Raw genomic sequence first — 27578 nt, 5'->3', positions numbered from 1 at the left:
TGGATGTCGTGACATCACTTGGAGGGGACGCCCCCGAGGTTCCTGCCATGACGTGGATAAAGACATGGGTGCCGTGCGTGTGCGCACCCTAGGAGGCTCTCAGGAGAAACATGCTGAACACCATCGCTGTTGCTGTTCTGGGGACGCCAGAGAGAGCAGCATGAAGACACGACAGCAGCCATTTTCCCAAGGCTTGAGGAGAGAGAAGGAAGAAAGGTGAGGCACAGAGGTCGAAGCCGTCTGAGACCGATGGATGCAACAGCCATTGTGGAAAGACTAAATTAATTCTTTGCTTTGGTGTTTACAAATGAAGATGTTGGGAAGATACTCATTCTAGAGAGGATTTTCAAGGATGATGATTCAGATGAACTGAACAAAATCATGGTTCACCTAGAAGATGTAGTAGGTCCGATTGACAAACTGAAGAGTAGCAAATCTCCCGGACCAGATGGTATACACCTTAGAATTCTGAAAGAACTCAAAAATGAAATTTCAGATCTATTACTAGTAATTTAGAGGGTCATTTTCTAAAGGGATTGCTTGCGAAAAGGGACTTTTCGCATGCGATACCTAGATTGGGGCGGGTTCTGAGTGGCATCCGCACCGGAAGGGGAGGAGTCGGAGTGGCACTGGGGTAGACGCCGCGAAGACATCGCTGACGGTGAAAACGTAAGGACCCTTATCGCCGTCAGTAACGTGCCCAATAGCACCATCTTTCACGGTGGCGCTATTGGTTTGCGAAAGCCGGCAGCAATTGCACCACCGTGGTGCGATTGCTGCCGGCTTTCGCAGACCCGCCCCCCACTTCGCCCCCCCGCCTCCCCGGTACTGTGCGATTCACAGAGCTGCGCAATAATAGAAAATCTAGCCCTTAATTTGTAATCTATCATTAAAATCGTCCATTGTACCCAAAGACTGGAATGTGGCCAATGTAACCATGATATTTAAAAAGGGCTAAAGTGGTGATCCTGGAAACTATAGACCAGTGAACCTGACTTCAATGCTGGAAAAAATCATGTAAACTATTCTAAAGAACAAAATCACAGAACCTATAGATAAACATGGTTTGATGGAACACAGCCAGCATGGATTTATCCAAGGGACGTCTTGCCTCACAAATCTGCTTCACTTTTTTGAAGGAGTTAATAAACATGTGGATAAAGGTGAGCTGATAGGTATGATGTATTTGGATTTTAAAAGGCATTTGACAAAGTCCTCCATGAAAGGCTTTTAAGAAAATTAGAAAGACAGGAGATAGGAGGCAATGTACTTTTGTGGATTGCAAACTGGGTAAAAGACACAAAACAGAATAGGATTAAATGTTCAGTTTTCTCAGTGGAAAGAGGTAAAAGATGGAGTGCTTTGGGGATCTGTACTTGGACTGGTACTTTTTAATATATTTATAAATAATCTGGAAAAGGGAAAAATGAAAGAGGTGATCAAATTTGCAGATGACACAAAATTATTCAGAGTAGTTAAATAACAAGCTGATAGTGATAAGTTGCAGGAAGACCTTGTGAGACTGGAAGATTGGGCATCAAAGTGGCAGATGAAATTTAATGTGGACAAGTGCAAGGTGATGCATATAAGGAAAAATAACCCATGCTGTAGTTACATGATGTTAGAATTCATGTTTGGAGTTACCATCCAGGAAAAAGATCTAGGCATCACAGTAGACATTGCATTGAAATCATCAGCTCAGTATGATGCAGCGGTCAAAAAAGCAAACAGAATGTTGGGAATTATTAGGAAGGGAATGGTGAATAAAATGGAGAATGTCATATTGCCTCTGTATTGCTCCATAGTAAGACTGCAGCTTGAGTACTGTATTCAATTCTGATTGCTGCATCTCCAAAAAGATATAGATGCACTGGAGAAGGTACAGAAAAGGGTGACCAAAGTGATAAAGGGGATGGCATGGCTCCCCTATGAGGAAAGGCTAAAGGGGTTAGGACTGTTAAGTTTGGAGAGGAGATGGCTGAGGGGGAATATAATGGAAGTCTACAAAATCATGAGAGAACTAGAATGGGTAAATGTGAATCAGTTTACTCTTTCAGATAATAGGACTAGGAGGCACTCCTTGAAGTTAGCAAGAAGCACATTTAAAATAGATTGGAGAAACATCTTTTTCACTCAATGCACAATTAAGCTCTGGAATTCATTGCTAGAGGATGTGGTTAAGGCATTTAATGTAGTTGAGTTGAAAAAAGGTTTGGATAAGTTCCTGGAGAAGTCTATAAACTGCTATTAATCGAGTTGACTTAATAACCACTGCTTAATTCATCTTTAGTAGCATGGGATCTATTTTATATTGAGGTACTTGCAACCTGGATTGGCCACTGATGGAAAAAGGATGCCATTGCTGGGAGATGGACTCTCAGTCCAACCCAGCATGGCAACTTCTTATGTAGAATGGAATAGATCACAGCTCTGATTCAAGTGTGATGGTGCATCAAGAATCTGCACTGATGCATCGCTTTACTGTGAAAGTATGTCAGGAATGTTGATGCACCCTGTTGCTTTGTTGGGCCATACATTGGTATTTTGAATGCACTGTGCTTCAGGCACTTTGATGCATCATGTGTCAGAAGTGTCTATTTATTTATTTCACTTTTTCAGGCACTTCCAAGTGGATTACATTCAAATAGTGTATTTCTTTGTCCCCAGAGGGTTCACAATCTAAATTTATACTTGAGGTAATAGAGGGTGAAATAACTTACCTGAGGCCACATTTAGCAGCAGTGGGAGTTGATCCCTGGCTTCGCTGGTTCTCTAACCATTAGGCTGCCTTGATGCATTGTGGATTAGTACATCATGTGTTGGTGCATCGTCTGAGACGATACATCGAGGTTCGGTACGTCATTTGGTGCACTGTATGTTGGAGCACCATGCATCAGTGTTTGTAACAATGTTTCACGTGTTGAGGAGCCAGACGTTTTGTGAGCCAATGCTCCATGCATCAATGGTGCCAATGCACCTCAATGCGTGTGTTTCTTCAGTGCCAGTGGAGAGTTTTGAATGGTGCCACTTCGATTTGATTCATGCCTGCCTTCTGTACTCGATCTCGTAGCTGCTTGAGCAAATGGTTTATGCTTGGAAGAGTTTCAGCTTGGCTCCCTTCCTTGCAAAGCAGCAGATTCTGCATTTTGGGAGGATTTGCAGCTTTATTGGGTTCAACGCAGGCCTTCTGTCTTCATCACTCTGAACCTCTGAGAACGTGGGGAAATCCGACCACAGGCCTGGCAGTTTGCTTGATTGTGGTCTGGCCCCAAATAGTGGTAACAGAGCTCATGTCCATCAGTATTGGAAATTATCTGGCCACATATGCAACTTTTAATACCACTGACCATAGTTTTTCTCTTTCCTGACATTTCTTGCGTCCAAAGCTTCTGCTCTAAGGAAACTATCATCAGTATTTCTTTCTGGTTTTTATTTTTATAGCACTGAAAAATGCTGTTGGGGTGCTGCTAAGGCAGTGAGGCAACAGAAAAAAATAGAATGAAAAAATTAAAATTGTGTAAGGAGAGAATGAATACACATCCATGCCAGTATTGGAGGAAAAAAGACTGAGGAGACTCTTGAGGCAACACCCACATGGGAGTTCCCACACATACTCAGTAGAGCTCAAGGCTCTACTAGCTTGGATAGATGAGTCTGTATGGTGCCACTGGATAACATCACCCACATATCATATCGTGGCTAATTCAGCTTATCAATGGAAAAAAAATGCATATGTATTTTTTTTCTTGAACATTACCCCAGGGACATCCACCCCCATAGAGATTTGCACTTTCTTTTTCTTCAGATACTTTTTCTGACCATCCCTCCACCCATAGTTTTGAAAATTCAATACTATCAGGTGAATTTTAAATGGAGTTATACGTGTAAATATAACATACTACTGTAGCAATTTTAAAAATCTACTTACATGCGGAAAATGCACTTACATGTGAATATCCTATGGGCAATTCAATGGCATGTGTTGTAGCAATTTTCAAAAGCTCTCTTACATGGGTAAAATGTATTTACACATGTAAAACCCAATTTTAAGTGTGTAAATGCTTTTTAAAATGGCCCAATGCATGTAGTTTTCTCCACTGACCTAACCCCTCTCTGGGAACACCGCACTGGAAAACCATGTGCCTAATTTTATCTACATACAAGGTGGCCAGATTTCTTCCTGAGTCACTCTCTTTCATGTTTACTTAGATAACCTATGGTAACAAGTTAGAGAAATGAACAAGAAAAGGGAAATGAGCTTGCTCAATTTATGTCAGGGCAATAAGTATTCTGGCTGGCCTTGAATTGGCTTATGCCCAGTTGGAAGCTGATGCCTTGAATGTAGAGTCATAGACTCGGGCAGGCTCATAGAACTATTAGCCTGTTACATGGCTCTGATTCTGAGGATCCAGATTGGTCCTCAGGGAGTCAAAAGGGATTGCTGGAAATACCAGAGTCTTCTGGCAATTTGAGGGCTAGAGGATGGAGATGAGTTGAGCCATTGAACCCAGAGAGCTCCATGAATGCTCAGACCCATGTATCTGTGTACCGAAGTTCCTGTAAGTAATTTATGAAAGTTTTGTTTAAAATATTGTGAAGTTCATCTACCTGTGTCATGTATGTAAAAGACTGATATAACTGGATTAATTTATCTGGATTAGATCTTGGACTGTGTTTGTGTTATCACCATGCTGTAGTCTTATCCTGCAGAAATGTAAGTTGGATTGCTGTTTTGGTTCAGTTTAAATGCCTCTAAATAAATTCCACTACTGCAATAGCAAATCCCAGAAGTTGAGAAACAATATAGCAAAAGTACAGAATCTCACTTCGAGACAGCAACAATGTTCAAATGAATCAAAACATAAGATCTCATTGCATGAAGGATATGTGTCAATAAATTGACTTATGAACCATCATATATCAGCGCATGGACAGCAAAAATACATTTTTTCGTCTTATGACCACTTGTGCGCTGGGTCATCAGGTCAGAAAGTCATGAGTCCAGAATATTGGTCACAAGAATTATTTTGGGGTAATTTTTTATGCAAATAAAAGTAACACATAGATCCTGTTTCACACATACATGGTAATCATTTCTAAGTCATTTAGTCTTGAAAAAGTGTTCTCCTGACACTGCTTTTCCATCAGTTATGTCTGCAAGTACAAATGACTTATCTTGGTGAATGACGCTGCAGAATTTAATGTCCTGCACAATGAATGGGTTTGTATACATTTATCATGATCCAAGCTGTTTTGTGAGAGTTTATAGACCCCTGAGGAAGAGGGCAGCATCTCCAGAAGTTAATATCCTTCACTGGGCAATAGTATTAATGTTTTGAATAGTCAGCAAAGCAAAATAGCCGGTTTATTTTACTTAAAATGTTCATCTGACTAGCCCAGGAAAAGGTACTTCACCAGGGCTTGAGAACTGGGAATGGTGGGGGGCTTTGAAGAAAGAAGAACAGAGAGCGAGTAGAGGCTGAGAACAGAGCAACCTTGCATTTCGAGGGCAGAGGGAAGGGAAGCGGGGGGTGGAGTTCAGCGGTAGGCGGCGCCTCCTCAGTCTCCCGCCCTGAGCCCGGCGGCTCCTCGTTCTGATTGGGAGCCGGAGAAAAACGCGCCAGGTTTTGCCCCGCCGGTCCCGTCCCGTCCTCTTCCTCTCCTGTGTGCCGGAATCATGTGGTCAGGGGCCGCGGCGCAGCCGTCCCCTCTCCCCCCCGAGGAGGGGCCTTGCAGCGAGCAGCCGCCGCCGCCGCCGCACGACGAGCTGCAGTACCTGCGGCAGATCGAGCACATCCTGCAGCGCGGGCACCCCAAGCAGGACCGCACGGGCACCGGCACCCTCTCCGTCTTCGGCCTGCAGGCGCGCTACAGCCTCCGAGGTCAGCGAAGGTGCGCCGAGAGGGGCTGCCGCTTTGCTCACCCGCGGCCGAAGCGGGGCTGCTTTAGGGGCGGGCGTCGCTTTTCGGAGGCGAGGGGGTTTTCGTTTCGAAACTCCTGCGAATAATGGGGGGGGGGGGGGGGGGCTCTGATGGCGGCGGTAATGCCGCTTCGGTGCACTCCGGTTAGCAGTGCCTGCATTTAAAAAAAAGGGGAGAGCTTTCACTCGGTTGGCAACGACTTCGTAATTTTTTTTCCCAGACTTACGAATGCGCACTTTGTTGCGACTGCTGTTTGTAGGCAGGGGGAAGAAATCATTGAGACCCCGGGGGCCGCTGCCACATTAACCACTTATCCTGAAATGCCGTAGGCGGGCTTGCGTTCCGCTCGGTAGGACGTGAATTTTAGTGGAGGGGGAGGTGGTCTGAAAGGGAAGGAGTGCCCCCCTCTTTCTTTGCCTTTCATGCATATAAGCGATAGAAAAGGAACCTTTGACAGTCTGATGTGCATTAGGTTGGGGGTCCTGAATTGCAATATAATAAAAAAAAAATAAGCAGGGACCGCTTAGGCCGAACTGAAGTGAGAGCAGACAGTATAAACTCTCATGGCCTCAGAATTTGGTGCCTTAAGCTTGAAGACATATATATGGGGCCAGTGCAATAAAGTGTGCTCAGCCTAGTGTGGGGGTATAGGTGTGGTTGGGCACATGTTTTGGATGTGCAAGACCAGCACCCGACGCGATAAGGAGATTAGCGTGCCCAGAACGTATGCACAAACACATGCACAGCAGATAGCACCCACCCCATCTACATTTCATAGAGATGAGGCCAGGGCTGGTGCAAGGGAATTAGGTGCTGTAGGCACCTTCTGCCTTGTGCCACACTCTACCCTGTCCCTAGTCACAGCCCTGACTCCTACCTCTAGGGGTGGGGACCACATGCTGCTGCTCCCCTCCCCCCCCCCTCAATTTTTTTTTTTTTTTAATAAATTAACGCCACCCTTATGACCCTGTTCCCGACGCACAAAAACCCTGGTGCTCCAGCAGGGGGGCCTGGGAGCAGTCTGCTGCTTCTGGGCTGTCTGATGTCACTAACTAAAATGACACCAGCCTTTAGCTGGTGTCATTTTACGGGCCAATACAGTAAGGAGCGGTAGGAAGAGCTGCGTTAGTGCCGGGCGCACCCGCGTTGGCCGCACGCACAGTCCGGCTCACCTACCGCTCGATACTGTATTTTAAATAGCATGCAAATGCAAGCCGCATCCAAGAAGCGTCCGAGAAGGGTTAAGCCCATGCAATCCATTTTACTGTATAGAGCGCTATTCAGCGCCTATACAGTAACCTGGGTGCGCTGGTACCTGTCATTTCAAATGACATTTGAAATGACAGGTACCAGGAAGTGGACTGTTCTCCTACGCTCAGGATGGCCAGTGCTCTCTACCCTCCTCCCGAAGCAACGAAAGCGAAAAAGGAGAAAAGCGACATGTGAAGTGTAACTTACTTTCTTGCAGCCCTCCTCCGGAGACGCACCACGGCTCCCCCTGCCCCTGGAAGGGAAGAGAGGGGGCAGCTTGACTGTGCAATTTTAAGAACACCAGAATGGGGGGGGCGGCGGCTTGGTTATATTTTAACGATTTGGAGGTTGTGGAGGGCATGGCCGCCGGCTGTCTTCGGGAGGCAGGGGAGCCGCGGTAAAAGAAAGTAAGTTGCACTTCACATGTCGCTTTTCTCCTTTTTCGCTTTCGTTGCTTCGGGAGGAGGGTAGAGAGGACTGGGCTGCCCCTTTTTCGCTCACCGGCCAGGGCAGGTGAGCGAGGGCTGGGGGAAAGTTTGCCGCCTACCCTTGCCCCCTGCCTCTAACGCAGGGGGCAAGGGTAGGCGGTAAGTTAGCAGGTTAAACGTGCGGCTAAACTGCAGGTTAAAAAGGCGATAGTCAGGGCGCGCGTTACTGAATGGGGGGGGGGAATAGCTAATCCGATCGTTTACATCTCATATACATGCCGCGGGCGGAAGGGGTTACCCGTTGATTTAAAGAGGCGGTAAGAATGGGTTAAAGGGGATAGTGGATCGCGGGTTGGGCTAACGCGGCCAAATTGTGAGTAAAAGGCGGGTTAGAAACAGGGCAACCGCGGCCGCACTTTACTGTATTGACCTGTTAAAAATTGAGGTGGGCCATCCATTGCCCCTGCCACGTGACAGGGGCTAGCCAATGGCACCGGTAGCCCCTTGTCACATGGTAAAGACTAAAGGCTACAGCTGCCATTTTAGTTAGTGGCAGCCAACTGTGAGAGTGGCAGATTGCTCCTGGACCACCAGGGGTTTTTGTGAGTCTTGGAGGTGGGCTGGATAGAATTTTGAAGGGGCACTTTTTGTTGCTTCAAAATTCTGCTGCCTGAAGTGGCTGCCTCACCCTGCCTCATTGGCTCACGAGTGGTGGCGGTGCCACCTAATGGTCAGCACACTAGGCCTAGCTCACCTAATGCTTCCGCTGGCCCTGGATAAGGCTATTAGTTATTAAACCCCCCCCCCCCCCCCCCCCCCCCCGATACAGTAAAGCACTTTGGGTGCACCTGTATACATTTTAACATGTTAAATTTAACTCCAGCCCCAGAGAAGGCGTGAAGTCAATTGGGGAATCAAGGGTTCTAGAGAAATAAAAATATGGTCCTCTGTTTTTTGATGAGCATGTCCTACTTATTATTGGTGAGACCCTTTACTGCTTGAAGTTGAGGAAAATAAACTATATTGGCATGATTTAAAAAATTATTTCTTATGGCCGTACAATTTAAACACCCATAGTAAGAGCACTTAATATAAGACACTTCAACAAAATAAAAAAAAAATCGGCCTGAAGAAGGGATTGAAACAGACACTCGTATTGAGCTCCTGTTACAGTTGTGGGTGCCTAGCGCGTCCTTTTTTTATGCAGCCTCGTTTAAATTTTGCATCAGGCGCCAAGGGGAGGAGGCTGCGTGCACATTAGTAAAATGAGCACTCAATACACACGTCTTATTGCATCGGCCCCATAATGTTTCCTTACTAAATTTACAAGCGAGGGCAGTAATTGTTTTCTGCTTGTGTTAGTTCAGTCAAATACCTGGAAGTAATAAACAAAAAATATCAACTAATATATTTTTATTTGATTACCTTACATTTGGAGATGCCCTCTTTTCCTCGGGTCGAAACAAAGTGATAAAAAAAAATCATTTGTGTTGTGAGCATCTCACTTACCATCTTTACCCGTTTCTGTGCCTGGAGCCATGCTCTCTTGAGTTGAGGGGAAAAGAGCTAAGGCATGGTTTTCAGCCTGGCCTTCCTGTAAGACCCACATTTTCAGGCAACTTCCTGGACGCCTGACGAGGGACAACTGGTTCTTGAAACTATTCACAAATGGGTTTTCCACTGCTACGTTAATTGCAAATTCTGATTTGATTGTAAGCTGTTTTAATGCCTCTGTTCATTTACATTTATTGTAATCCACGTTGAGAAATGGCACAATATCAAATGTTCATAAATGATTGCACTGTATTTTCTGGTAATCTATTTTGCAGACCAGTTTCCTCTCTTGACGACAAAACGAGTATTCTGGAAAGGCATTTTAGAGGAGCTGTTGTGGTTTATCAAGGTATAACAGATTTTGGACTGAGATATTTGATTGACAAACTCAAGAGTAGTATCACTTAACCTGAGGCTGTTAAAACTGCCTTTTTCAGTATGGTTATTTCAACGTCCTAGAAATTCAGATATTGTTGCCTCAAAGGTGCAAAATTTAAAAAATGGACAAAGCTCAACAGTTCTTTTTCAACAAGTGTTCACAGATTTTTTTTCCCTGTATGTTTATATTCCCTTCCAGAAACAGCATGAAATCAAATACCTGGACAAAAAAAAAATACTTGTAAAATTGTATAAGCAAACTGATAATTTGTTACTCCTGGCTAAGGACTCCCTAGCAGTACATTGAGCTAGGAGGGAATACAACAATAAGGATCCTCCCCATTTCCTGTAGTTATGAATGGAAGGCTCATTACGTGATAACCCAATAGAGGCTGATTTCATTTGAGGTGGAAACCTAAAGAAGCAGCTGGAAAGTGGTGAGCCAAAAGGAAAAAAAATGAGCTAGTTCTTTAGGTACAGTAACTACCGTACTGCTTGGTGGACTGGGAATCTGAATGTAGAGAAAGAAGACACAAGTATATATGAAATTCCCAGAGGAATAAGTGTGGTCTCACAAGGACAAAGCCCTGAATTGTAGTCCCAAACCACTTTAACTCTCTGCACCTTCATTTACAAGTGTTCACTATAGGTGAAAAACAATACTTTTTCAATGTTAAGTTTTCATGCCCCGATGCTGCTCCCCCAACCGCGGCTGTTGTTATGCGGACCCAGTAGAGCAGCATGATTTTCAAGTATGTTTTTGAATTACTGAAATTATAAAACACTTAGAAATATCTTTTTCTAATGTAAGGTATTGTATAAATCCGTAGTATTTTCAGCATTTAACACTATGGTTTCGCTGCCATCTTCGACATTCCTGCTTGCTCTAGCAGGCTGGATTCAGTAAATCAATCATTTTCAGAGCTAGATGTTGATTTCCAAGCTTAGTGGAGTTCCTGTGATTGTCTGATGTCCTGAGCATATCTAGAATCCTTCCACGTCGCATTCATCCTTTTGGATTTTTTCTAGTGCAGTTCTGTGTTCTAACTTACTTTGAATATGAATTTGGTGCCTTTTGAACTGTTTTATTTGTAGGTTTGGGTTTTTTTTTTCTATAATTTGCATTAGGGTTCTACAAACGCTAAGGAGCTTTCTGAAAAGGGGGTAAAAATTTGGGATGCCAATGGATCTCGAGAGTTCTTGGATAAACAGGGCTTCACCTCCAGAGAAGAGGGGGACTTGGGACCGGTTTATGGTTTCCAGTGGCGGCACTTTGGAGCCGAGTACAAAGATATGCACACAGGTGAGGAAGGGGAAATCTTGGGTCACGCATTTTTGGGGATGGAAGCTGTTGTGCCCCGAGTGCTGGTGTCTGATCTGACGGTAGCAGAAAAGTGTGGTAATGCGTTGGCCAGAAGCAGAGGAATGCTAGGGTGCATACGGAGAGGCATGACCAACAGAAAAATGTGGTGATAACACTACTGTAAGGGGATTGGCAAGACCTCAGCTAGAATACTCTGTCCAATTGCGGAGGCCGTTATAAGACAAGTTGGGGTCAGTTCAGAGAGAGGTTACCAAAAGAGAGAAGAGTTTGCAACAAAAGTCACATGATATTTAGGGACCTAAATATGTACATCCTAGAGCAGCGCTTCTCGACCGGTGTGTCGCGCCTACCGGTGTCCCACTGCCCGTTGCACTTCCCTTCTCCCTTTTTTCCAGCCCCCGCGGGCCAATTGGAAGCCTCTTTTCTTCCTACCCCCATTGCCCAGTGGGAAGCCTCCTTCATTCTGCCTGCCCCTGCGCAGGCCAATCGGAAACCTCCTCTCTTCTACCTAGCAGTGGGAGTAGGAAGAAGGGAGGAAGCCTTTGATTGGCCAGTGAGGCAGGAATCGCCTAGCCCAGGGGTGGGATGGAAGAAATAGCAGTTTCAGACGAGGACGAAGCATGGCCCCCCACAGCCCGTGGCGGCGAAGAGGAAACCGGATGCCGACTAAGCATGGCCGCCACAGCCCGTGGCGGCGAAGAGGAAACCGGATGCCGGCGAAGCATGGCCCCCCACAGCCCGTGGCGGCGAAGAGGAAACCGGATGCCGACTAAGCATGGCCGCCACAGCCCGTGGCGGCGAAGCGGAAACCCGACCCCGACCGAGGCTACCATGGGAGCCCATCCCCATGGTGGCGCAAAAAGAAGGCCTGCCGGAGTAAAGCCGCAGCGGAACTTGAGCCCATCCCTGCAGTGAAGAAAAAATACGTTTTTTGGTGAGACCGGGTGTGTCTGTGTGTGTGTGCATGAGTGCCTGGGGGAGAGCCGGTGGGTGTGCCTGGGGGTGTGCATGAGTGCCAGACGGTCAACAGAGTGGTGCGGCTGCTCCAGTCACTTGGCTGGGTTGTCAACTATACCAAGAGCAAGCTTACTCCATCCCAATCATTGGATTTCTTGGGAGCGCGTTTCAACACGGAGGAAGGCAAGGTCTTTCTACGGCCGGACCGAGCCCAGGTGTTACGGGACCAAATCCTGAACTTCTCTGGCCTCCCCTTGCCAATAGCCTGGGATTATCGCTAAGTCCTGGGCTCCATGGTGTCCACTATCGATCTCGTACCATGGGCATTCGCGCACATGCGACCACTCCAGAGAGCATTGCTATCCCGCTGGAAACCAATGTCGCGGGACTACCAGGCCATCCTCCCGCTACCACGCTCGGCAGAAACCAGCTTCCGTTGGTGGTTGGACCCCACCCATTTGGCCCAGGGTATGCCGTTGGATGTTCCGGACTGGATAATAGTCACCACCAATGCCAGTCTCTCCGGATGGGGTGCAGTATGCCAGATGAGGTCCCTGCAGGGGCAGTGGACGACATCTCAAGCGCAGTGGCCGATCAACCACCTGGAGACCAGAGCGGTCCGTATAGTGCTGAAAGCTTTCCTCCCTCTGGTTCGCCATCGGGCGGTCAGGATACTCTCGGTCAACATGACCACTGTGGCGTACATAAATCACTGTGTACACTGTGATTTATGTACGCCACAGTGGTCACATTTATGTACACTGTGGCGTACATAAATATTTATGTACACTGTGGCACCACATTTATAGTTCTATTGTAAATACATACCTCTGTAAATAAGTTCCATCTACTTTAACGGTTGCTTTTTTCTATCTCATGCTACCTATCTTTTCCCTCTCCTCTCCTGTCTCCCCTTCCCCTCTCCTCTTTCTGGCCTGCTCCCATCCCATGCTCCCTGTTCATTGTAATTTCCTCCTATATTTGAGTTACCTGTAAACCGGCGTGATGTGCCATACGAACGTCGGTATATTAAAAGTTGTTAAATAAATAAATAAATCGCCAGGGGGGTACAAGAGGTCGACATGTCTCGCTGGAAATGGACAAACTCATGCAGTGGTCGGAACTCCATCTAGCTCGCGCCTGGCGGCATCACACATCACAAGATTGGACAACATTCAAGCGGACTTCTTAAGCCAGCAACATCTAGATCCGGGAGAGTGGGAGCTCTCCGAAGATGCGATGCGCCTCCTGATTCAACATTGGGGGACTCCCCACTTAGACCTCATGGCAACAGCTCTCAACGCAAAGGCTCCTCGATTCTTCAGCTGCAGAAGGGAAAGGGGTGCGGAGGGCGTAGATGCCCTAGTGCTGCCATGGCCCCGCCAGATTCTCCTTTACGCATTTCCACCATGGCCACTGGTGGGAAAGGTCCTATGAAGAATCGAGCATCATCAGAGCACCGTCATTCTGGTTGCGCCGGAGTGGCCCCGAAGACCATGGTTCACGGATCTACTCAGTCTAGCGGTGGACGGACCCCTACGCCTCGGTCACCTGCCCCACTTGCTTCGGCAGGGTCCAATATTTTTCGACCAGGCAGATAGCTTCTGTCTTGCGGCTTGGCTTTTGAGAGGCGCAAACTGAGGTGCCGTGGTTATCCGGAGGCGGTGATCTCGACCCTCTTCCGGGCGCGCAAGACTTCTACTTCGGTAGCCTACGTTCGGGTCTGGAAGGTCTTCGAATCCTGGTGTTCGACACATGCAACGCTACCTGGACATGCTTCCGTATCTCTGATTCTCTCTTTCCTACATGCGGGCCTAGCCTATAACTCTCTCAGGTTACAGGTAGCGGCGCTGGGAGCTCTGCTCCGACCAGAGGAGAAAATTCCGCTTTCTTGCCACCCTGACGTTGTTAGTTTCCTTCTGGGAGTAAAGCACTTGAAACCGCCACTTCAAGCGCCTTGTCCACCTTGGAGGCTCAACTTGGTTCTTTGTATCCTGGGGGGACCGCCCTTCGAACCGTTACGTACCGCCTCCCTCAAGGATCTGACTCTCAAGACAGTGTTTCTGGTGGCCATTTGTTCAGCCCGGCGTGTCTCCGAGCTCCAGTCACTCTCCTGCAGGGAACCTTATCTACGGTTCACGGACTCGGGGGGGGGGGGGTGTCACCTTTCCCACGGTTCCCTCGTTCCTTTCCAAGGTGGTCTTTGCTTTCCATCTGAATCAGACGGTAGAGCTTCCTTCCTTTGCCGCGAGCAACCCTTCGGAGTTACGCAAGCTAGACGCCAAGTGTTGTCTGATGAAGTACTTGGAGGTCACCAATGACTTTCGGCTCTCGGACCACCTGTTTGTTCTCTGGTCGGGGCCCAAGAAGGGGTCTAAGGCTTCCAAGATGACGTTTGCCTGCTGATTGAAGGCAGCAATTGAAGCGGCGTACATCGGCGCAGGACAGACGCCGCCGGTGGGTGTCAAGGCCCACTCTCTTCGCTCTCAAGTGACCTCCTGGGCGGAGACTCACTCCGTTTCCTCTCAGGAGATATGCAGAGCAGCCACCTGGAAGTCGCTACATACATTTGCACGTTACTATCGCCTGGACGTACAGTCTCTGACTTTCGGGTCTTTTGGTCAAAATGTCATTCGAGCAGGTCTAAGGCCCACCCTCAGTAGGGAAGCTTTGGTACATCCCACCGTCTGGACTGATCCTGGTACATACAGGGAAAAGAAAATTATTCCTCACCTACTAATTTTCGTTCCTGTAGTACCAAGGATCAGTCCAGACGCCCTCCCTCTGTTTTGTGCAGATTTACACTGGGGGTTGCTCCTGCTCGAGGTACTGTCATTTTTTCCTGTGCCTGCAGTTTCTAGTTCTCTTGGCAGGTTGCCTTTGGTTTTATTCTAGTTCATGGTTCTTGACACATGTTTGTCATTTTGATTCCTCACGTTTTTCTTCTTTGATGGCTTTGATAGTCTAGTTACTGAAGAGGGATGCTTGGCATGCTGTCTTATATGGCAGCGCCCTCAGAAGTTCTTGACTGACCATCTGCTGGACGGGGGACATAACCCACCGTCTGGACTGATCCTTGGTACTACAGGAACGAAAATTAGCAGGTGAGGAATAATTTTCTTTTCTGATGCTGCCGTGGACTTCAGGTGGTCAAGGGATTACGGTGGATAGAGAAACATCCAGGCAAACATGATCCTGGTAGCTCCAGAGTGGCCACATCGACCATGCTTTCCAAAACTGATCAACACTGCCATAGATGAGCCCATGAGGTTCAGACATCAATCAACTCTTTTTTTTCCACCAGGGCCCAATATTTTCGGTTCAGGAAGCTCACTTCTGTCTCACGGCTTTGCTTCTGAGAGGACACAACTGAGATGGAGGGGATATTCCAAAGCAGTTATTTCCACCTTATTGTAGGCTAGGGGACGTTCTACATCCTTGATGTATGTGTGAATTTGGAGGCTCTTCAAGTTGTGGTTTGCTGTTGGAGTGCAACCTCAGCCTTTTCAGGCTATGGTGTCGCATATTTTGGCTTTTCCTCAGAAAAGTTCTGGTCAAGGAACTGGCCTTTAACTCTCTGAGAGGCCAGGTAGCAACATTGGGTTGTCTTCGGGTTAAGGTGCAAGAGTATCCTCTGTCCGCACATTCAGATGTTCTGTGGTTCCTTCGGGGAGCTAAGAACTTGCATCTTCAGGTACGGAACATTTGTCCATCTTGGAATATGAATCTAATCCTTAGAGGATTGTGTGAGGCTCGGTTTCAACCACTAAAGAGAGCTACGGTTAAGGACTTGACTCTTAAAGTGGTTTTCTTAGTGGCTTTTTGTTGAACCAAGAGAATTTCAGAGCCCAGACGCTGTTGTGTCAAGATCCCTTCCTACAAATGTCTGATTTGGGGGATATCTTTATGAATGGTGCCTTCTTTTCTGCTGAGGTAATCTTGGCGTTCCATCTTAGACAGACAGTGGAGTTTCCAGCTTTTCTGTATTTGGATTCCCCTACGCCTCATGTGGGGGAACTTAGGCTCTTAGCTGGGATTTCTGTAGATCGGATCACCTCTTTGTACTGTGGAGTGGTCCGAAGAAGGGAAGCAAGGTGTCTAAGGCTACAATTGTGTGGTGGATGAAGGAAGTGATCGAGTTGACATATGTCTAAAGCGAGTCCACTGCTGGGGGGTTTATGGGCACATTCAACTTGTTCTCAGGCGACTTTCTGGGTTGAGTCACAACAGGTGTCTCCGCATGAAATTTGCTGGGCAGTTACTGAGAAGTTGTTGCACATTTTTGCTAGGCATTATCTCTTGGATGTCAGGGCTCTGACTTCCATGTGCTTTGGTGAGAGTGTTCTATAAGCAGAACTCCCTAGGTCCCACCTGAGTTAAGGAGAACTTAGGTACATTCCAGGTGTCTGGACTGATCTGTGTTACACCCATCGGTCGCAGACGGCTGCGACTACTTCTGCTCACCTCTTTCTTCACTTCCCTGACACCATGGGGTAGATTGGCAGCCTCTGCTAGCTACCTATGACCTGCCTATCACTTCCAGGCCTCCTGGGTTGGCACGGACGCCGCCGTCCGCTATCTTGCCATCAAGGCGCTCTAAGCGAGCATGCACACAGCCTGGTCTTATCCACGTCATGGCGGGAACCTTGGGGGCATCCCTTCCAGATGACATCGGGTTCTGCGGATATTTAAACATGCTGGCCCTCTCCAAAGACGATTTGGCAAAGAGTCTCATCCTTGCTGTTTCCGCCTCTCTTCCTGAGGACCCTGCGTTCCAGATTCCAATTCCAATGTGGACGTCTCAGGTACCCGCTCCTCGGGTGCCTCTCTCTCGTTCTGGCCATCCACTCCTTGGAGGGCCTGATGCCTGGAACGCTGTCTGCTCCGCTCCCCGGAGCTTCCTGGAACCAACTTGCTCTCTTGTGAGTACTTTGCCTTGCGGATCACTTCCTACCTACCAATTGCCTATTGGGTGTACCCCGCACTGCGGGCTATTACCATCGCTACAGAGAACTCTGTCAGTAGTGCCTGCTCTACTACGCTATCAAGGACCTCACAGACTCTCCCCATCTTGCGGACTGCTACTAAACCGACCGAGGACCCTCACCAGTGTACCCTGCGCTGCGGGCCATTACCACTTCTACCTTGGGCCTCGACTGTGCTCCTCACTCTGCGGGTCGCTCTCACCTCTTCTGAGGACTTCATCTACATATCCAACTCTGCGGACTTTACCATCTCCACAGAGGATATCATTGGTGTGCCCCGTGGGCCACTACCATCTCTGTCAAGTCCTCTTCAGTGTACCCTGCTTCGCGGGCCACTACCATCTCTACAAGAGACTTTTCCGGTGTTTCCGCTTCACAGACTACTACCAGCGCTACGGAGGTATTCCCTCAGGGCACTACCTATCCCACTGACTCTGTGTCTCTGGGTCTGTGTGACCATCTCTCTCTGGTACCTCCCGCTCCACGGGTAGTGCTTCTATCTCTTTAATAAAAGACTCAAATTATCCTGTGCCTTCCTTGGCTGAGACCTAGCCTCCCAACAGTGAGGCTCATGGGGCTCCTCCCCGTGGGCGGTGACATCTCTCACTTCAGCCCAGGGTTCACACACCATCTGATACCTCAGAATCCTAACAATCTGGATACGTACAGGTGAAGGAAAATATGATTCTTACATGCTCATTTTCGTTGCTGTAGTACCACAGATCAGTCCAGAGATCCACCCATTTTCTGGGGGGGAGAGTCCGCTGCTTGTATTATTGCTTTGTATATAGTATGGAGTTGTTAGAGGTTTTCAATGCTGATCGCTTACGATAAATTTGGGAAAAGAGTTTTCCATTGTCTTTTTGGGCAACTTCACTTTCTTCTGGCTCATTGGAAGGGAGGGAGTTTGCTTAGAAATTATGGTTGTGGCTGTCATCTTGGCTTGGGTACAGGTCAATACTGAGGGATTGCAGGTGGCACACATTCAGGCCGATACAGTAAAGCACGGCCGCAATTACCTCGTTTCTAACCCGCTGTGTACTCACAATTTGGTCGCTTAAGTCTAACCCGCGATTCACTATCTGTTTTTACCGATCCTTACCGCTTCTTTTACTCTACGCGTATCCCTTTCCGCCCGCGGCATGTATATGTATGTAAACGATCCGATTAGCTATTCCCTCCCATACATAACGTGCGCCCCGACTATCTCCTTTTTAACCTGCTATCTTGCCGCGTCTTTTACCTGCTAATTTACCGCCTACCCTGACCTTGGCATTAGTGTGGTGAACTTAGCCTCCCAGTCCCAAACCAACCCAAGCCAAGCGTCAGGCAAGCCCCAGCAGAGAGAGACGAAATTTCACAGTCCCAAACCAAACCAACCCAATCCAAGCCCCAGCAGAGAGAGATGAAATTTCACAGTCCCAAACCAAACCAATCCCCAGCAGAGAGAGACGAAATTTCACAGTCCCAAACCAAACCAACCCAATCCAAGCATCAGGCAAGCCCTAGCAGAGAGAGACGAAATTTCACAGTCCCGGGCAAACTTTTCCCCCAGCCCCCGCTCATCTGCCCTGGCCGCGGCCACGCAAGCCCCCAGCAGCAGCAGTAGAAGGGCAGCGAGAGAGAGCAGCTTCAGCGGATTGGGCGCTCCCCATGCGAGGCGGCTTCCAGCAGCCCCGCCGGCGAAGGTGAATACGCGCACGCCGTGACCTCCGACGTCCAGCCGGGCGCTCGGGTCACAGGACTGTGAAATTTCGTCTCTCTCTGCTGGGGCTTGGTTTGGGACTGTGAAATTTCGTCTCTCTCTGCTGGGGATTGGGTTGGTTTGGTTTGGGACTGTGAAATTTCGTCTCACTCTGCTGGGGCTTGCCTGACGATTGGGTTGGTTTGGTTTGGGACTGTGAAATTTCGTCTCTCTTGCCCGTCCGAAGGAGGGTGCTTTGTTGTGCTCCCTGCCTCCGATCGCCGGCTGCTGGGGCTTGCTGGCGCCGGGCGCTAAAGACAGCGGGGTCTGTAGGAGAGCCATCCACTTCCTGGTACCTGTCATTTCAAACGTCATTTGAAATGACAGGTTCCAGCGCACCCAGGATACTGTGTAGGCGCTGTATAGCGCCTATACAGTAAAACGGATTGCGCTTCATGGACGCTTCTTGGACGCGCTTTAGATACGGCTTGCATTTGCATGCTATTTAAATACTGTATCGAGCGGTATGTGATCCGAACTGTGTGTGCTGCAAACGCGGGTGCGCCCAGCACTGCCGCACTCTTTCTACCGCATCCTTACTGTATCGGCCTGATTGTTAGATAAAGTTTCACTATTGCCATCTGCTGGCAGGAAGGCAAAACCCAGGAGTCTGAACTGATCTGTGATACAAAGGAACAAACATTAGCAGGTAAGAACCAATTTTCCTTTAGTCTTAGTAACTAGGCTGTGTAGTTTATAATGACATAACTTGTTAAAAAAAAAAAAATTTACAGGCTGTAGCAGTAGACAGCAGTACAAAAATAGAAATTCAAAAGAAAATGTAACTTAATCTTATAAATGCAACACGTTATCTTACCTAGATTTACAGGATATAGTAAGTTGTTCTCAAGAGAACTGGGAGGGAAATGGTGATTAGAAAGTGGGAGATTCTATTGAAAACTGAAGGTGAACCCCAGTCTCTTCAATTCTCAGTTTTTCAGAAAACTCCTGAGGTACAGTGCAAGGGCTCCTTGGTGTACATTTATTATTTACTACTAGAGCCCTACTACACTGCAACAGTCACAAAATCTGATCTTTGCCATGGAATTTGGTAACCCTTTGGAACTGCTAGAAACTGGGACAGAACAGTGATGGTTGTGCAGCTGAAACCATAATGGGGAATTTTCTCCCTTTTCTCTTTCTCCTCTAATCCTGCCTCCTTCCCACCTATTAAGCCAGCCAGCAATAGGAGAAGGGTGGCACCTTGGGCCATATCCTCCTCTACCAGTTGGCCTTGCATTTTGAATCATACAGCACTACAATGTCTTGCATGATTCTCTCCTGGTGTCTTAAGGAGGTTGTGATCCCGTGGTGCCACCACTCATACTGCTGGCCAGTGCAGTGGAGGCCAGTTGGGAACCTTGAGAAGAGAGGTTTAGCAAAGGGGCTGGGGGGCCAGATGATTTGAGATAGTATTTGAAGAGGGGACATTGGCAAGGGAGTGTGAGAGAGGTGAATGGGGTATCAACTTTGAGGGGAGAGGAAGGAAGGGTTTGGGATGGACAGAGTGATTTTGGGACACTGTGTGTGTGTGAGAAGATCAGCGCTGACAGGGCAGTGTGTGACAGGGGCTCCTCCCTTCTTTGCACTGATCATGGAGATCCCTTCCTCCAAGCAAACACAACAAATTATTCAGACACTAGAGAAGCTGAAAAACTAGTGTACTTTTATAAAGTAAAATATAATTTAAATTGAATATGCACATATACAGATGTGCCCTAAGTTGTTAGAAACTGTCCTGCAAACCTACTCTTCCCTGTACGGACCCGGATCAGTCCAGACCATGGGTTAAGCCCCGTTCCAGCAGGTGGAGACAGACCAAAGTTCTAAGGGCAGTCCATATAAGGACGGAACCCACCCTGGAACCCTCAGTATTTGTCTGTCTCCAGCAGGTGGAACAGCTCACCCTTTGGTTCCCTGTTTAGCTTGCCCCCTGTGTTTTCTTTCCTCTTCTTTCTCTGGGGCAAGCTCATGCAAAAGTACTCTTTTAATTTACTACTTAATTTTTAAATATAAAAAAAAAAGAGATTTTTTTTTCTCTGACTGTGTCAGGGCAGACAGTTCTGTCTCCCTCGCTCTTGGGGTTCCTAGGGGGGCTTTGCCCCTTGATTTGTCAGCCTAGGTTCCCTTCTCAGTGACCTAGTGTGGGTGATACTGGTGGTGCCAGTCCCTCTCCCCACGTTTTGTATCTGCTGCCGTGTCCCGAGATGCCCATACCTCAGTGGAGCTTCAGGGAGGATTATACCCCTGCCTCTGTGAATGCAATGAATTATTTATGTGAATAAACTGTTTTTTGTTTTCCCAAGCTTTCACAGAATATATTTTTTACTTGTCTTTGTTTAAAAAAAAAATTTAAAAAAGGCAGCAGTTTGATTTTGTGAGGAGGGAGCGGGGTTCAATCTCCCGCCCATCTCCTCAGGGGCTCCCTGCTCAGCTGTTTTCAATTAGCTTTACAGCTGCTTTCCTGCTCAATGCCGCGGCCACCTTTTTGTTTAGCTTGTGGAGAGTCGGCCTCCCGACTCTCCCGTGAAGGGATATGCTCCAGGTGTGTTTCGGGGGGTGAAGGCTCCTCTTTTGAACCGCCAGCTTTTAGTCCTCTGGGAAGGGCTCCCCATAGTGTTTCTAAGCCGTTCCCGTCTCGGGAACGCACGTCAGCGTCAGCCATTTTGGGGGTTTCTGATGAAACACTTCCTGCTTCTCCGGGGGCTGGGGACCCTATTTTTTTTTCCCTCCCCCCCCCCCCCCCCCCCGATTTGAGCCCGGTTCGCTCTCGGGGGGGGGGGGGGGCTCGGACCCCCCCTCCCCCCAGAAAAAATTCGGCCCGGACCAGTTTTTCATCAGAATTTGTCCTTTTATTGCATGAATCTTACTTGGCCAGCTTACAGAGGGAGGTAGACCCTCCTTTGCCTGTGCCGTCACCTGATGTGGTTCCGGGCCCGGTTAGGGTTCGTGTGGTCCAGGGTGCCCCCCCTCCCCGGCAGACCCCCCCCCCAACCTCCCTTAGACCCGTTTGATGTAGGGGATAATGATACCATGGCCCAAGCCCCCACCGCTGGAGGGTGACGACCCCCATGTCCTGCGCTTATTTCAGCGGGAGGAACTGGGGCCCCTTATTCCTTTCGTTCTCCAAGAATTGGGAATTGATGCCCCACCAGATGATTCTGTGGCGGCAGCGATGACACCAAATGCGGACCCGGTCCTGGCGGGACTCAGGGCATTACCGCATACTTTCCCATTTCATCCAATGCACCGCCTGCTTCTCCTCAGGGAATGGGAGTCCCCAGAGGTGGGGCTTTGAGTTGGTAGGGCTATGGATAAGCTATACCCGCTACCTGAGGACTGTCTGGACATGTTAAAGATTCCTAAATTAGATTCTTCTGTCACAGCAGTGACGAAACGTACCACCATCCCTGTGGTGGGTGCTACTGCATTACGGGATGTGCAAGACCGTAAGCTTGAATTTTATTTGAAACGCATTTTTGAGATTTTAGCGCTCTGAGTCCGGGTGACTATATGCAGCGGGCAAGCCTTAGGTGGATGCAACAGTTACTCAGCACCCAGGACCCTCCCGTCTGCAGAGGCAGAGCAGGCTGAGCGTTTGGAGGACGCTATAGCCTATGGTGCGGATGCCCTCTATGACTTGCTTCGTGTCCAGGCGAAGGCTATGGTTTCTGCAGTCTCGGCCAGACGTCTTCTCTGGCTACGTAATTGGTCAGCTGATGCTTCTTCGAAAGCTCAATTGGGCACTCTTCCTTTCAAGGGCAAGTTGCTTTTTGGTGAGGACCCAGAGCAGCTTATCAAATCCTTGGGTGAGAACAAGGTCCACAAGCTACCAGAGGACCGTCCCAAACAGTCGAAGTCTTTCTTCCCGACTCGCACTCGTTTCAGGGGGAACCGCAGTTACAGCAACAGGTCTCGTGGCTCCTTCCTCGGGGGGGGGGGGGGGGGGGTGTCCAGGTCCCAGTCTTGGTCCCATTCCTTTTGCGGCCGTCGATGTTTCTGGGATGGCCATCAGCAACACACGACCACTAAGTCAGCTCCCCAATGAGATTCAGCCGGTCCATTCCTCCGAACGAAACTTAGGTGGGCGTCTTTCTCTGTTTCTCGAGGAGTGGGCCAAAATCACTTCTGATCTCTGGGTCCTCGAGGTGATAGAACACGGCTACACGTTAGTTTTCCAGGGACCTACCGGATCTATGTCGTGTCCCCTTGCGGCCGTTCCAAGCGGCCTGCGGTCTGTCACACCCTCTTGAGACTTCAGGAGTTGGGGGCAATCCTTCCGGTACCGCTGCAAGAACAGGGCGCTGGCCAGTATTCAATTTACTTCATTGTTCCCAAAAAGGATGATTCTTTTTGCCCCATCCTGGATCTCAAAAGGGTCAATCGGGCCCTCAAGGTTCCCCGTTTCAAGATGGAAACCCTGCGTGCAGTGATTGCGGTGGTCTGTACCGGCGAGTTCCTCGCTTCCCTCGATCTGACAGAGGCTTATCTTTACATCCCAATCGCTGCCCTCTGCTTGTTCGCGATAAACAGAGTTTTAGCCCTACTCACATCCCTCGGCTGGATAATCAACTACTCCAAAAGCAATCTTCAGCCATCACAAGAGCTGGAATTCCTGGGAGCTGTCTTCAGTACTCGGGTCGGGAAAGTTTTTCTTTCGGACTCTCAACCTGATCAATCAGTTGAACACTTTCATCTCTCTACCACTTCCCACGGCGTGGGATTACCTGCAAGTTTTAGGGACCATGGCTTCCACGATCGATCTCTTCCCCTGGGCATTTGCTCACATGCGTCCTTTACAGAAAGCATTGTTATCCCATTGGAAACCGATGTCCAAACTGTACCAAGAGATTCTCCCTCTCTCTGACTCTACCATTGCCAGTATACAATGGTGATTCTCCCCGGCACAACTTCTCAAGGGAATGCCTCTTCTGACTCCCTCTTGGGTCATTGTGACGACAGATGCCAGCCTCTCTGGTTGGGGGGATGTCTGCCAATCTCAAATGACTCAAGGTTTCTGGTCCCTCTCCCAGTCTCAGTGGCACATCAATCGTTTAGAAGCCCGAGCGGTTCGCCTGGCTCTCAAATTCTTTCTTCCTCTGATTCAACACAAAGCGGTCCGGGTTCTATCAGACAATTCCACCACGGTGGCTTACATAAATCGACAGGGGGACGGGACTCTAAGTTGTCTAATGGCGCTAGAGGCCAGCAAGCTTTTTTTCTGGGCAGAGAGGCTCTTGGATTGCCTTGCGGCCTCCTACATAGCGGGCAAGGAGAATATTCAAGCCGACTTTCTCAGTCGACAACATCTCGACCCCGGCGAGTGGGAGTTGTCAGATGAGGCAATGGACCTAATCGTGCACAGGTGGGGTCCCCCTCACCTGGACCTCATGATGACGCTTTCCAATGCCAAGGCTTCCCGGTTCTTCAGCCGGTGGAGGGAGCATTGTTCAGAAGGGGTGGATGCGCTGGCCCTTCCCTGGCCTTCCGACGTACTTCTCTACGTGTTCCCACCATGGCCACTAGTGGGGAAGGTTCTACTGAGGATAGAACTTCATCGCGGACCAGTCATTCTCGTGGCCCCCGATTGGCCCCGACGGCCATGGTTCGCGGATCTGGTGAATCTCACTGTGGACGGACCTCTTCGTCTCTGTCATCTGTCCCATCTTCTGCGGCAGGGTCCCGTATTTTTCGATCAGGCGGATTGCTTCTGTCCAGCGGCATGGCTTTTGAATGGAGACATTTGAGAAGCAGAGGATATAGGGATGAAGTTATTGCCACACTCCTCAGTGCTCGCAAACAGTCAACATCGCTTACCTACGTAAGAGTCTGGAAGGTTTTTGAAAACGTCTGCGAGGAGTTGGGTGTTTCAGCATGTTCGCCTTCGGTTGCGGTGATTCTCACTTTTCTTCAGCGTAGTCTCTCCAAGGGTCTGTCGGTTAGCTCCCTTCGAGTTCAGGTTTCGGCTCTTGGTTCCCTCCTGGGCACCATCTAAGGTCGGGCAGTCTCCTCTCATCCGGATGTTGTTCGTTTTCTCAGGGGCGCTAAGCACTTGAATCCGCCTGTCTCTCGTGGAGTTTAAACTTGGTTCTTCGAGCTCTTTGTTAGGCTCCATTTGAGCCTCTCTGAGCCACTCTCAAAGACTTGACTCCCAAGACTGTCTTCTTGATCGCTATTTGCTCCGCCAGGAGGGTATCTGAGCTTCAAGCTCTTTCCTGTAGAGACCCTTTCTTGCGTTTCTCGGACTCTGGCATCTCTCTCAAGACCGTCCCTTCTTTCTTACCTAAGGTTGTCTCGTCTTTTCATGTTAACCAGTCCGTGGAACTTCCTTCTTTTTCGCCAGAGGATATCTCGGCGTCTGGTAATAGTGATCTTCGTCGTCTCGATGTCAAACGAATCTTATTGCATTATCTTGAAGTCACTAATGATTTTCGGGTTTCCAATCATCTTTTTGTCCTGTGGAGTGGACCCAACAGGGGGAAGCAAGCTTCTAAGGCTACGATCGCTCGCTGGTTGAAGGAGGCGATTTCTTCGGCCTACATTTGCAAGGGCCGAGCAGTTCCTGAGGGCCTAAAAACTTATTCTTTACGTTCTCAAGCGACTTGTTGGGCGGAGTCTCATTCGGTGTCGCCGCAAGATATATGTAGGGCGGCTACATGGAAATCCCTTCATACCTTTGCTCGTCACTACCGTCTCGAGGCTCAGGCTCCAGTTTTTGGTTCCTTTGGTCGGCAAGTGCTTCGAGCGGGACTGTCTGGGTCCCACCCTTTGTAGGGAAGCTTTGGCACATCCCATGGTCTGGATTGATCCGGGTACGTACAGGGAAAGGAAAATTAGTTCTTACCTGATAATTTTCGTTCCTGTAGTACCACGGATCAGTCCAGACGCCCGCCCATTCTTCTTCTGTCCCCTCGAATTTTCTTCCTGTCATTTTTGGAATTTTTCCTTCTTATAGGATTTTCTTTTTTGATCCCTGCATCATCTTCCTGGAATTTACTGATAGGCACCGGAAGCATAGTTACGATGATCAGGGGTAGATATACAAGAGCGTTTAGTTACACAGCTCATTCAACTGTTTCTGTTATTTTGTTGGTTTAAATTAAATTACTAGTTATCCTGTTACTTGCTTGATCTTGTACTTTCTGCTTTGACAGTGGCTATACTGAGGGTTCCAGGGTGGGTTCCGTCCTTATATGGGCTACCCTTAGAACTTTGGTCTGTCTCCACTTGCTGGAACGGGGGCTTAAACCATGGTCTGGACTGATCCATGATACTACAGGAACGAAAATTATCAGGTAAGAACTAATTTTCCTTTGAGCTGCTGCAGGCAACTGAAGTCTGTGTCTATTGCATAGAGGAGGTCAGATCAAGAAAGAAATTGATTTCTTTTTTTCCCCTGGCCCCTGCACAGGAGGAAGGATTTCATGTTAAGCTGTAAAACTCCCTCATTGCGGTGATAAAGGTCTCAGAAGTAGATAAAAACAGTGAATCTCGCCATACCCTGTAGACTTGAACTTGTTGTTCATTGTCATCTTGCTGATTTTTTTTTTCTTTCTGGTTTTATTTTGCTTTGTGTTTGTGTGCCATTCTTCAGACTATTCAGACCAGGGAGTTGACCAGCTACAGGGAGTGATTGACACGATCCGAAGCAATCCTAATGACAGGAGGATCATCATGTGTGCCTGGAATCCCAAAGGTAGAAAGATTAGTAGAACATGAAGTCAAAGGTACTATGCTAGCATTCTGCATGTCGCACCGCAAACTCTACCCTGGAAGTATGAGGGGTTCATTCTGTTCTTGCGTCAGACTGGAGTTTGCTGCACAAAATTACTTTCACCCATTTTGTGGCATGTGGGTCCTTTGCTTTGAGGACGAGTTGTCAGCGGCACAGAAGGCTTCCCATTCACAAGTGGAAATAACCAATTCCTGGTCATACCCAGATCAGATCAGAATCCTGGGTTTTGCCTCCCCTGCTAGCAAATGGAGACAGAGAGAAAGTTTCACTGATGCTGCATATAAAATATATATATTCTTTAGGATTCCTCTTAGGGAGTTGTTACGTCCTGGTGGGGTCATCCTTCCTGGTTTGAAGTGTATGAGTGGGGTTGGTTCACTTTTCATTTCTCTGGGGCTGATAGCTGCTGGTGGTCCAGTTCCCTCTCCCCCAATAGAACCTGCTGAACCCTGCATCAGATCAGCTGGTTGGCCAGTGTTAAGGGAAGTACCTGAATTTTCTTTTCTCTTGTTACTGTACTCGGCTATTAAAGTAAAATAAATAAATAAACAAGAAGCATTGTTAGTTCCTGAGCAGGAGGTCAGGTCTCTTTTAGTCCGGGCAGTTGTATCTTTGCTGGTGCTACTCAGGGATCTGGGGGAGCAGATGGTAAGCATGCCGCGCAGCTTCTGGCAACATGCGGCTGTCGGGCCTGCGCGTGGCTCCTGCCTGAGGGGGAGTTATGGCATATGACAAGTGCTGCAGATCATGTGGAGAGTTGCAGCACGTCTCTCCAGAGCTGACCTGTGTTCCCGATTCGTCTCCGGAGGGGAAGGCAGTTTGGGAGTAGGTGCTACAAGTGGCTGCTCCCAAGACAGCTTCGAGGGCATCGGGGCCTGCTATGGATGTTTTCCCTGTTAGCGTGGGAATGGTGGCCATTTTGTGAAAAGTAGCAGCTGCAGCAGAGGTTTCTGCAGAAGCAGTAGATTACCCCACCTCCTTTATCACCAGTTGTGTAGATCTCTGGGGAGAGGCAGGGAGCCTCTTGAGTCTGAAGAGGACCAGCTGGGGGAGGATTCAGATGATTCCTCTACCTTTTCTTCGGATTTCATCTTGCTTTTGCATAAGGCTTATTTGGCCAGGAAAGTAGGTGATGATAGGTCTCGTTCCCAGGATCATCCCAAGGGTGATTCTTGTCTCCAGGAAGAGGAGGTTTGCTAGTGTCTGGAGGATTCTGGGAATGTTCACTTGTCTGGATAATTCCAGGGAGGACTCTGATGGCTCTGAAGTTTGAGGCTTCACAGGATGATTTTGCTATGGCA

The 27578-nt window shown here is 48.4% G+C and overlaps 1 protein-coding gene across 2 annotated transcripts in view; it reads left to right on the top strand.

Moving 5' to 3' along the window:
* Window positions 1–5570: 5570 nt before the first annotated feature.
* TYMS (thymidylate synthetase) overlaps window positions 5571–27578 on the top strand; it is a 33095-nt gene continuing 11087 nt past the window's right edge. Inside the window, exons 1-4 of one of the 2 annotated variants that reach the window (XM_029591096.1) lie at window positions 5588–5882; window positions 9430–9503; window positions 10661–10835; window positions 26137–26238. In XM_029591096.1, coding sequence (XP_029446956.1) covers window positions 5678–5882; window positions 9430–9503; window positions 10661–10835; window positions 26137–26238 — 556 coding nt within the window. In that variant the 5' untranslated portion in view covers window positions 5588–5677. Of the gene's footprint in view, window positions 5893–9429; window positions 9504–10660; window positions 10836–26136; window positions 26239–27578 lie in introns of both variants that reach the window. The other variant, XM_029591097.1, reaches the window with a different exon arrangement.

This window comes from Rhinatrema bivittatum, chromosome 2 (genome assembly GCF_901001135.1).
Source record: "Rhinatrema bivittatum chromosome 2, aRhiBiv1.1, whole genome shotgun sequence".
Lineage (NCBI taxonomy): Eukaryota > Metazoa > Chordata > Amphibia > Gymnophiona > Rhinatrematidae > Rhinatrema > Rhinatrema bivittatum.
Note: the sequence above shows the minus strand (reverse complement) of the source record. Positions and strands in the feature narration are given on the sequence as shown.